Source organism: Nuphar pumila, chromosome 9 (genome assembly GCF_984573655.1).
Source record: "Nuphar pumila chromosome 9, dmNupPumi1.hap1.1, whole genome shotgun sequence".
Taxonomy (NCBI): Eukaryota; Viridiplantae; Streptophyta; class Magnoliopsida; order Nymphaeales; family Nymphaeaceae; genus Nuphar; species Nuphar pumila.
In genome coordinates, this window is record NC_143257.1 from 122,732,679 (window position 1) to 122,744,800 (window position 12,122).

Here is a 12,122-nt window from a genome sequence, read left to right on the forward strand (position 1 = left end):
GAATCCAATATGACCTCCAGCCCTGACTATGCAAGCTTGGTTTCTAGTAGTAGCTATGCAGGTTGTGCCTTTGAAAGTGGTTGTGCAGCCTATGTTCTTCCTTCTCGGAAACTACCAACTATTTTAATACAAGCATGATCATCATCATCAAGCCTTGTCCCCAACTATTTTAATACTAGCACCATGTGAAATATCAGGACACATGGTCATACGGTTTAGCCATCTTTTGGAATATAGCGTTTTGAAATTATAGAGCACACCAACCTTAGTGAGAATTTTGAGCAGACAAAACTGATACTTAAAAAACTTTTCACAATCAACTACTTCACAATATTTTCACGTGGGATCATTCATGTTTCTTTGTCCTCTTCCTCCCTGCATTGATAAAATCAATAAAATTGTTGTCTTGCCAAATCATTCAAGGTTATCTCACTCCAAAAACTTAAAAATCAAAAGAAAAAAAGAGCGGATTTTTTACCTCAAAGGTTTCAAAAAAGGTGAAAGTAATGAAATTCACCTTCTTCTCAATGGTCCGAAAGCCTCTCTTCACCATTCATGTGTTACCTTTGCCTTCCCTTAAAATAACATACGCAGGTGCCCTCCTTTCCTTCAAGTCACTAAGACAAAAGAAAGACCTTAAAGAAGGCTGAATTCATCTTTAATAAACCTTCTGGCCCCTTTTTCGTCTCCCGCATAGCTCAAGTGTGCGACTCCAACTCCGTATGAGGATCTCCTTCCATTCTACCCACTCTCCATTCACACGGTTCTCAAAGCAGAGGAAGGGGAAAATTAGGCTTTCCAACCTACAAGTCAAACCCATGCAGATGTGTGCATGCAATTGCAGTTAGTTGTGATACCTTTATCAGGCGTCTCTTTGTTCCTAAAGATTGGTTGGGTCTTGAAGACAGCATTTTGCTTCCAACCTTAGCCGCACATGTAAGGTAAGGCGGCTTCGAAGAGGGCAGCTTTGCTCACATCAAGGGCTAGCGAGAGTAAGAGTTGAGCTACACATGTGGAAGCTCTCTATGCATAGGCTGCACTCATCATGGAGAAAGGGTAGGCTACACTAATTTCTTACATAAAATCATCTAAAATGCAAGGTGTAAAAATTCCCAAATGTGTTTGGGGATTAAAAATGACCCTTTTATATCTAAAAGGTCTGGAGTCTGGACAAGGTGATTGGGCCTCTTAAAATATTTTAAAACAAAACAATACAATACAACTCATTGAGCATTGCTATTGTACACCCTATATGATACAATCCTGTATCACACAACACATGCAATATGGTTAGGATTGATAAAGTCATGTATCGTAACGTATCATACAATGCATTACAACACTTATAACAATGTTAGAGATACATCTTGTTAGCAGTTGACACACCACTAGTTTGCTTTGAATTCATAATGCTAGTCCTACTACCTGTGTTCTCTTTAAACCAGACATTTTTGTAAGTAGGTTGGATGCCAAAACTTATTGATTTTCAATTTTATAAGGTTCCTGATCTTATCCATGGCCTATTCTTTGTTTAACTTCTCAGTAAGCTTGCACTTAAGGTTTCTTTTCACCCACGCACATGTAGGGATGGTAGTGGACTGGGACGGGGGCGGGGGACAAGGTCTCCACCCCCGCCCCATCTCAAAATTTTGCCCTCCATCCCCGCACGGGTTTTGATTTTAACCTCCATCCCCGTTTCATGTCCTCCATCTCCGGTCAAAACGGGGCGAGGCGGGGCCTCGTTTCCTCTCGGTCCATTACCATCCCTAAAGAGTATTTTAGCATTTTACTAACGGAGATCGGGGACAGGGCGGGGCGGGAGAAAGCGTAAGTATATTCCTGCACAGGTTTTGATTTTAACCTCCATCCCCGTTTCATGTCCAAAAGGGGCGAGGAGGGGCGGGGCCCCGTTTCCCCCAGGTCCACTGCCATCCCTACACGCATGCATCTCTCTCTCTCTCTCTCTCTCTCTCTCTCTCACACACACACACACACACACACACACACACAGGAAAGTGCATGGCCCTTGGGGCATGCTCTCACATTCTAGATTTGGGGTGGTTGGTATTGTTAAGTTCAGTGACTTCGAGCTTTGCTGGTTTTGTCATGCTAACTTTGAAAAGATGCTGGATGTGTGGGTAGTTACATAGTTAAAACCTTAATTGTGATGTTCACTTTAAGTGCTCTTATGGGTTTTTCATCACTATGAGGTTTTGCTGAAGCTATAACAATCCCTTTTGGGATCCAATGGTTTGTGGAAGAAGGCCTAATATCCTAGCTTTGAACCTATAGGCTAATCACCATATTGGCTGTGTAGCTCTTGGCCGAGGCCTATGGCACTAGGCACGAGCTTGATGGTTCACAAACAACAACCAAAGGGCACCAATTTATAAATGGCTTATAGCATTAGCTGTAATATCCTTGGTTCATTGAAAATCTATTGAGAGCAATAGATTTGAAGGTTTCAAGATAATGAAGTGCCTATAGGATGTTAGATCAAAAGTGATAGTTTGATCCTCATGGAGCCTCATATTGTTGTATTTCTCACTACCAATATGATGCATATGAAGTTGCAGCTGTTTCTGGTGTAGAAGTCAGACTAACTTGATCACATTTGTTGGTGTGATTATAGAGTCTATTTGTGTTGGTTCCTGAAGTAAAGTATCTGATTGTATGTGTGATTACTTCATAGTTTTAAGCAACCACTGAAATTACAGGAACGGCTACTATCTTCTTCGATCTTCAAAGAATATTATTTCACCATCTGCATTGTTAGAATGTGAAGAAGCATTAAACCAAGGGATCATGACTTCAGCTGAAGTGTTTATAAGCTTGCGGAATAAGAGTATTTTGCACTTGTTCGCATCAATGGGCAGATTCCTAGGCCTAAAGGTAATGTACACATTTAGACATCATTCTAAGGACCTTCATGTCTGTTTTCTGAAGTGCTTTTGGTTATTATGTTGAGTTGTTTTACATTGAACAGGACATGTTGGGTTGCACTTCTCTTTTGTTCTCACTTAACGGATCAATTTCTTTCGACTTTCACTTGCCTTAGTTTTAGATGTTTTCATTTTTCCTTCTCATTTTTTTCTTGCAAAGTAGACTGATTTAACTTTTCTTGTTATGAATACCAAAAAAGGACAACTGTTGGTCTTCTCTTATGTACTACTAAGTGATAGTTGTCATTCATGCAGCTTTTCAAACATTCCTGATATTTTGATTGTTAGACCATATTGTTTGTTTAGATGTAGGTGCCTTATAATGTACTAAGAATTGTTTTGCAGGCAAAGCTTTAACAGGAAACTATATCAGCTCATTAATTCGTTATTTTCACTTTTGTCTATAGATCTTGTTGTGTATCAAGTTTGTGGAAAGGAACTTTGCAGTTACTGATTGTATGCTCTTCTATAGAAAATTTATTTTGTGCCAAGCTTTGGGAAGCAAAATTTCTTATTTGATGATGGATGAAATTTCAAAGGATATTGGTAATTTGACACGAGGGAACTCAGAGTAGTGATTAATATTCAATTTGTTTATTAGTTTACCTCTAGAATTAGACTATTCATATTGCCCCTGAGGTCCTGAACTACCTTTTAACATGCAAAACTGCAGAGGCTATAGAAACGAATGAAAGGTTACTGGGTCTGGGTTTGATGGAGTCAGATCTGGTTATGTTTGGATATTGGTAATTTGACACGAGGGAACTCAGAGTAGTAATTAATATTCAATTTGTATATTAGTTTACCTCTAGAATTAGACTATTCATATTGCACCTGAACTTCCTTTTAGCATGCACACCTGCAAAGGCTATAGAAACAAATGAAAGGTTACTGGGTCTGGGTTTGATGGAGTCAGATCTGGTTATGCCTTCTGGTCATGCTAGTTTATCTCCATTAATGCATTGGTTTTTTGCTATATTTTAGGTCTGATGGTGGTTTTTAAGATCTTATGATAGTTGAGATGTTAAAACAAAGAACACTATCTAATCAGCAAGTTCTGCATGTTTAAAAGCAAGACTCAACTTGCGGGGAGAGCTAGTCTGGTCACTGTTGTAGCTTATGAGGTTAAAATTGTAAATCAAGTTAAAATGTCATTCATAAATGGCATGTTGTAGTATTGCACACTTGACTGCTATTTGTACAACACACTACTAGAGTTCTTTAATATAAATAGAACTTTCACTTCATGTTAGGACCATGGTAGGTATAGCTTTTAAAGTCCAGACCTTTGTTGTTGTAACAGTATGAGGTAGTTTAAAATGATGCCTCTTTTCATTATTTAGTTGGTCCTATTGCAGAATTGGCATGTTCTAAAATGTTTTTCACATTTTGTGGTTCTGGTGTTTGAAGGTTTCTATTCTTTTACTTATTGTCATGGGTCCCTGTTGTTGCTAACTTGATTTTATTAATGCTTTGTTTCTTTTCATGTCTTGTTAGTTTGTTTGAAGTCCTTTCTGTTAGTAATATCCACTATGTATTATGTATACCTTGCAGGTGTATGAACAGGGTTTTGCCATTGTTAAATTACCCAAGATCATAACAAATGAATCGGATTTGTTATTAATGGGGTTTCCTCAATGTGGAAGCTCTTATTATCTGCTGATGCAGCTCGATAGGGGTTTCAAACCACTTTTTACACTTCTGGAGTCGCAAGCAGATCCATCTGGGATGTCTGGTGTAGTTGGTGATATTAACAGTATTAAACGTTTCAAAAAAATTGATGTCAGCAAGATGCATTTGGCAGATGATGAGGTGAACTTAAATCTTCTGGACTGGGAAAAGTTAAATGTTATTCCTAAAGATGTTGCCATCTCTACTCATTCCTCAGAACATGGACTTTCTTCTGATTTTGCACATGAGGGTTCTATTCAGATTATTGGTTCTAAAAAGTCATCTTTTTCATCTATCGCTGATGATGTTTTTGAAATTGAGAAGGGTGCATCATTACCTCTTTCTTTGCCGATTAAGAGTCAAATCTCATCAATAGCTGCATCTTCTAATTCTCCTCTTGGTTCTAGTCAAGTAAGTTACCAAGGGATAAAAGTAGGCTTAGCCTCCTCGAAGTCTGACAGTGGCTTACCGATTCCACAGGCTAGTAATTTTTCAAAATTTGCTACTGGGGCCCTGCCAACTAGTAATCCTTCCTTTCCATCAAACAGTATGAAGAACATGCTTCATAGTTCTTCAGTGAATTCTTTCTCTTCCACTGGCCTTGTAAAAAGCCCACCTATTCCAAAACCATCAGTGCCAAAATCTGATATAGATTCTTTATCATTTCGATCACCACCTCATCCTGCCGATGTTGGTCTGTATTCCACAATGGATGAAGACCAGTTAAGAATATTAAATGAAGTCCCAAAAGAACCACATACATTGGTGTCTGGAGGTAGGACAAGTCACATGGCACCTCCAGTTCGAACAACATCCCGAGGTTCAGCAGTAACTACTAAATCTAGTGGGCCCAAAGGTTCACTTTCTGTTCATTCAGTTGGTTCTCCAATGAGAAGTTCTGGATCCAGCTCACGAATGGCATCTCCCATATGTAAGACCCGAGCTCTTGTAACTTATGTACTTGATGTTTTTAGTTTGCCTTCCCTTTATTTTTGGCACATTATATCTGACTGTTTTGATGTCCTCTTTTTTAGGTCAAACACCAGAGTCTGGAACATCTCCTAGCTCAGCTCTTGGTGGAACTACAGGAAGTGAGAAAAACTTGCAAAAGCGTTCTCTTTCTAGTATACTGACCAGCATTCCTTCATTGCAAAACTTAGAAGCTCTATCTGAACCGTGCAAGAGACGAAAAATATCAGAATCAGTCAGCTCACTTCATGCTGTTTCACCAGATATTTGCTCTTTTTCATTGACATCTAGGTCAGGGTCTTGCTCATATGGGAAATTGTTAACTAAAGCAAATCATGGGCATGCACCGTCTAGTGTATATTTTGCATTTCTTCTTCATGTAGTCCGTCACTGTTCCCTCAGCATCAAGCATGCTAGGCTTACGAGTCAGATGGATGCTCTTGACATCTCTTATGTAGAGGAAGTAGGCCTGAGGAACCCATCCTGTAACTTGTGGTTCCGGTTGCCACTGTCCAGTGATAATTCATGGCAACGAATATGCTTGCGTCTTGGTAGGCCTGGAACCATGTGCTGGGACGTTAAAGTTAGTGACCAGCATTTTAGGGACCTCTGGGAGCTTCAGAAAGGGAGTACTAGTAGTGCATGGGGTGGTGGAGTTCGAATTGCAAATGCATCTGACATAGATTCTCATATTCATTATGATTCCGAAGGTGTCGTACTTTGCTACAAAACTGTTGAGGAATCTAGTATTCAAAAACTGGTTGAGGATTTACGAAGGCTTTCAAATGCACGCTTATTTGCCCTTGGTATGCGGAAATTACTAGGTGTAAGAATGGAGGATAAGCCAGATGATGTTCATGGGAGATCTGAGGATAAGGGACAGGTTGGGACAAAGAGCATGACTGACATTGCTGATAAAATGTCTGATCAACTGAAGAAGTCATTCAGGATTGAAGCTGTTGGCCTAATGAGTCTGTGGTTTTGTTATTTCGGTTCGATGCCAGGCATAGTTGTACGTTTTGTTATTGAATGGGAAGCTGGTAAAGAGGGCTGCACAATGCATGTCTCACCTGACCAACTTTGGCCTCATACTAAGGTTAGCTTTCAACATTGGCTTAAATATCTTGTAGATCCCAATAGTGACTTGATTCTGTTGGTTTTTGTTTGCAAAAGTTAGTCCTTGCCCCTATGCTCCAAAGGCTACCTTTCTGTTGGCATTGTGTTGGCCTAATACAGAAACTAAAAATTGATAAGGCACAAAGTATGAACACGTTTTCTGCCATTTTTTTGTGATTCACTCCTGGACTTGTGAACTATTCTGATTTAATTATAATGAGAAATGTAAATTTTGAATAGTAGTTATTATTGTCCAAGTGGTGCATAAAGGGAGGAATTAGAGAATAAAAAGAAAAACAATTAAGATGAAATTTGTAAATTGTTAATTGGTCAACCAAAAACCTAGCCAAGTATTGGAATGCGGGCACTCCCAGTGTTTCTTGGTTTTTTTAATCAGCTGGGCGACCTATGTTACATGCAGAGATGTAAAAGTTCCGTGGTTGATTACCTTGACTTCCTGATTCCGTATTGGTTTCTCCATGCTATGACATTTCTGTATTTCTTTTCATCAATCATCTTCTTGATTGCCACTCAACTTGTTGCTCGATCAAGATGCTTAGATCTTTGTTTGTGTTTTCCAATAGCTTTACTAGTTTGTTAATGTTACCAGGCCTTTTTAACCTTGACAGTTTCCCTTTTCTGAAGCTAATGTTTTGATTGAATGCACTTGCCAGTTTAATTAAGCAATTGGAGACTTCTTTTTCCCTCAAAATATTCCAAGCTTTTTAACTTAAATTGACATTATGCATGCCTTTAAGAAGTTTGTAGGAGTGTTTCTATTCTCTCTGATCTAATTTCTTGCTCTTTGCTTCTGATTATTTTTTCATGGGTCGGTCTATTGTGTGCACTTATATGAAAATTGACTTGCTTATAATATCAGCATATGTAAAGGTCCAACTTATTTCAAAGCATTATGCTGTTCCTGCTGGTTATTTTTCATCCATTTACCTTTTTTTGAGAAGAACCCGTTACCACTCATTTGACCTAATTGGATTGTTAGCAAGCTCCTCCACTTAATTTATATGGTTGGTTTTACATTATTCAAGCGATGGACTTTGAAGTTTGCACTTATCCAAGAGTCTATAACATTTCCTCTTGAACGGGCATTTACATGGTTGAGATCTAAAATTTCCATATCCAACTTGACTGAATTATTTGGTACCATTACTTATTTCCTTGACCATTTTAATTAGGGTTAATTTGAAAATGTTTCTAATATTGTGTTTGTTTTGATTTATTTTACAATATTACAGTTGGCAGTTCTGACAGCTAATTTTACCTGTTCCTGATTGAACATTGTCATTGTTGTAGTTATTGAAATTGCTTGCACTAAAACTACCTGGTTGGCAACTCTAAAATGCTTCTTTTTGCCCAAACTTTTTCAATTTGATTTCATACCATCTGGCATAATTTTTAATTTGAGAATTTCTCTTTCCCTGAAGTTCTTGGAGGATTTCATCAATGGAGCCGAGGTATCATCTCTTCTAGACTGTATCCGCCTCACTGCTGGGCCACTGCTTGCTCTTGCTGGTGCAATTCGCCCTGCTCGTATGGTTGGTCCTGGTTCTCCTTCAGTCCATGCCACAACCATTAGCATCTCTACAGTCCCTAGACAAAATGCTATTGTAGCATCTCAAGGATTACTTCCAGGCGGTTTGTCTTCCAACACAAACCAACCTGCATCAGGTCCTGCAATTGGGAATCCTGCTGGAAGCACTTCTGCAATGGGGTCCATCAGCAGTCATGGCCCTCATAATGCTGCTATGCTCTCTGCTGCTGGAAGAGGTGGACCTGGAATTGTTCCTAGCTCACTGCTGCCTACTGATGTATCTGTCGCACTAAGAGGTCCTTATTGGATACGCATCATCTATCGTAAAAACTTTGCAGTTGATATGCGCTGCTTTGCTGGCGATCAAGTGTGGTTACAGCCAGCAACACCTCCAAAGGGTGGTGCTGCAGCTGGTGGCTCCCTTCCTTGTCCACAGTTTCGGCCTTTTATAATAGAGCATGTTGCTCAGGGATTGAACAATTTGGATACCAATTTTGGTGGGGGAGCACCAAGTGCAGTTGGGGCTGTGAATTCAAGCAATGCAAATCCAAGCTCAAGTTCAATGTCTTTGCAGGCGACTGCCGCCTCTGGTAGCCGAATCAATACTGTTGCTTCTGTTGGATTTTCTAGATCAGGTACTGTGGGTGGAAGCCAAGGTGTTGGTTTGAGCCGAATAGGCAGCAACCTGCTCGGAGCCTCAAACTTGGCTGCTGCAAACTCAGGCTTGCCGGTACGTCTTTCACCAGGGACTGGGGTCCAAGTTAGAGGAGAACTGAGTACTGCTTTCATGGGGCTTGGAGATGATGGTGGCTATGGAGGTGGTTGGGTTCCTCTTGCTGCTCTGAAGAAGGTCCTAAGAAGTATCCTAAAATATCTAGGAGTCTTGTGGCTGTTTGCACAGTTACCTGACCTTCTCATGGAAATCCTTGGTTCAATTTTGAAAGATAACGAAGGAAAACTCTTGAACTTGGACCTGGAGCAGCCAGCCTTGCGGTTCTTTGTGGGGTAAGAGCATCTATATGCAATCTCTGTTATGGAAAATGATTTTGTTTCTTGGCATCTTATCCTGGCTTTTTTTTCTCTATTTTTTTTGTCTCCAACACCTTTGACCTCTGCACATTTCTTCTGCACGTGTTTTCCGATTATGTTGTCTTTTTAACCTTGAAAAACAAAACTAAAATTCTATGAAGTCAGAAGTAATTAGTTTGCTGGCATCGAGACATTTCATCCATTAAGACTTTGTGTCGAGATTGATTAGGATGAAGCTTGCTCTTCTTTTTTGAGGTCGTATACACTTGAGGTCTATACAATGCTGACTTGGATCACACATTTTATGCTGTGCATTATATATAAAACAACTTCACCACAAATTTATACCTCTACGAGGTGCGGAAATGACATGGTGGTTTCATGCATTGTCCCACCGTAGGCATTTTCATAATTTTTATAGTGACAACTGTTAGTGCACTTTAGGAACACATAATGTTTTTAGTGTTCTCTTTATAAAATTGCTAAACAGCAGACACACACACAAACACGCATAAGATTTACTTTTAATTTGTTCATTTTGTTGTAATTACTGTCGTACTTACCTCCATTTCCTTTGCAGGGGTTATGTTTTTGCTGTGAGTGTACACCGCATGCAGCTTCTACTCCAAGTCCTGAGCGTGAAACGGTTCCATCAGCAGCAACAACAACAACAAAATCTACTCAATGCACAGGAGGAGCTCACTGCCTCTGAAATATCAGAGATATGTGACTACTTCAGTCGACGTGTAGCATCAGAGCCTTATGATGCATCTCGAGTAGCTTCTTTTATTACCTTACTCACATTGCCTGTTTCAGTTCTCCGGGAATTCTTGAAGCTGATATCCTGGAAGAAAGGGTTGTTACAGGGACAATTTGGTGATGTTGCCTCAGTACAAAGGTCTCAGATTGAGCTGTGTCTTGAGAGTCATGCTGGCTTTTCTGTGGATGAGCATACAAGAAACTCTGGCCGTGGAATATCAAAGAGTAGCATTCACTATGACCGGGTGCATAATTCTGTTGTTTTTGGCCTTACTCTTGTTTTAGACCCAACTCATGTACCACACATAAATGCTGCCGGTGGTGCAGCTTGGCTTCCATACTGTGTTTCCATTCGGTTGAGGTACACTTTTGGTGAGACAACACATATGTCTCTTATGGGAATGGAAGGAAGTCATGGTGGCCGAGCTTGCTGGTCACGGTTAGAAGACTGGGAGAGATGTAAACAGAGGGTAACAAAAGCAGTGGAGGTCTATGGGAGTGGAAATGCCGGAGGTGATGGTAATCAGGGAAGGTTAAGAATAGTTGCAGAGTTCTTGCTGCGAGCGCTTCAAAACTCTCTCCAGCAATTGAGAGACGGTTCTGCTGCAAACATGACATCTGCTGCAACCTGATATCACAGACCACATGATGAATGTTACCTTGTTACTGATCAGTGTTCACGAGTCATGCATGCAAGCAGCCACTATTTGGCTAATGTTTTTATCTAACAGTTGGATATATATGCTGTGGATTATGAGCACTTGACAAGTTCTATATTCAGTTTCGGCTAGGTGTGAAAGATCTTGAAGCTACCATTAACGAAGTGGTCTCAGTAGGTGATCACAGAAGGGAAAGTTGGGTGTGTACAGAGGTGGATGGTGTTGGCACGAGTTTTGTAAAATTGGTTTTACAGTTGGTATTATTGATAAATGTACAGTTGGCTGATGTAGTGGTACTCTGTGTTCGTTTTAGGTGCACACGGGAATTCTGTTCTGAAAATTTTGAGCGCTACGTTCTGTTGGAAGGTTTATATGTGCAAATTGGTGTTTAGGAACCCATATTCTAGGGTTGTAAGAAGTTTTCAGCCTTTATAATTTATAAGGTAGATTGCTTTGCTTGTCTATCTACTGTTCATCTGATAAAGATTTAACATATTGCAGAAGGATGAGATGTGTGTGTGTGCGCGCTCATGCACCTGCATGTGCCTACACGACTATTATAGTCTTAAATAAGTAAAAGACTAAAATATCCCTATATATTACATTGACATTCTTCATCAAACTTATAGTGTGATCACCAAAAGTTTGTTTAACAAGAAACGAAACCTAAGAGAAAGAACTCTAGTGAAGAAGTCATCAAGATAATACCCCAAATAATTTTTTGCAAAAATTCTTCTTTAACATAAACATAATGAATGACAATTCATCTCAATGTACTTTTAGTACTCTGTATAACACTTTGTTGTCTCAACATAATCTTGATGTCATTAATAGTATTCTTATGTCTTTTAGTAAGCCGCTCAACCAAATAATTTTTAATGTTGTGGATGTTATGATATTTTTCTTTGGTTGAGTATAGAGATACTTTTTGCTGATTTTTATATTTTCAACACTAATGAATTAATTATAAAATATATAAACCAATGGTCGAGCGTTTATCATTAGTATTTTCTCTCAGTCAAAGTCAGAATATGCAATCAATTAAAGTGAAAGGAAGATAGCAATAATAATTTAGTAACAGAATTTTTTAAATATTTAAAAATATGCATAACATCACAGGTATGTGCTGAAATTGACTAGTTGTGTGAACTTTATAAGATATATTTTTTCTAGTAATAGTCAAATATGTTAAGGCATCGATCATCTATCGATATGGAGTGGGATCGTCTTCAAAGTTTCATCATCCATCTTCATGTTTGAATTAATAACTTAATGAGTGTACTCTTTTTTTGTCAATAATTCTAGAGATGTCAATAATCACAGTTCCAAACTTAGATTGAGTTAACAAATATCTTCAAGGAGAATAGCTACTTCAATCTTCAAGAAAAATCTAAGAAAGCCTAAATCATTCATTTCAAAATTTTGTTT

General features: G+C 39.1%; 1 protein-coding gene across 1 annotated transcript in view; it reads left to right on the top strand.

The window, feature by feature from the left end:
• LOC149829202 (mediator of RNA polymerase II transcription subunit 14-like) overlaps positions 1-11,153 on the top strand; it is a 56,560-nt gene extending 45,407 nt beyond the window's left edge. Inside the window, exons 4-8 of the mRNA XM_090017969.1 lie at positions 2,718-2,892; positions 4,497-5,544; positions 5,648-6,678; positions 8,141-9,252; positions 9,857-11,153. Of these exons, the coding sequence (XP_089874095.1) occupies positions 2,718-2,892; positions 4,497-5,544; positions 5,648-6,678; positions 8,141-9,252; positions 9,857-10,667 (4,177 nt within the window). The 3' untranslated portion in view covers positions 10,668-11,153. The remainder of the gene's footprint in view (positions 1-2,717; positions 2,893-4,496; positions 5,545-5,647; positions 6,679-8,140; positions 9,253-9,856) is intronic.
• The last annotated feature ends 969 nt before the right edge of the window (positions 11,154-12,122 follow it).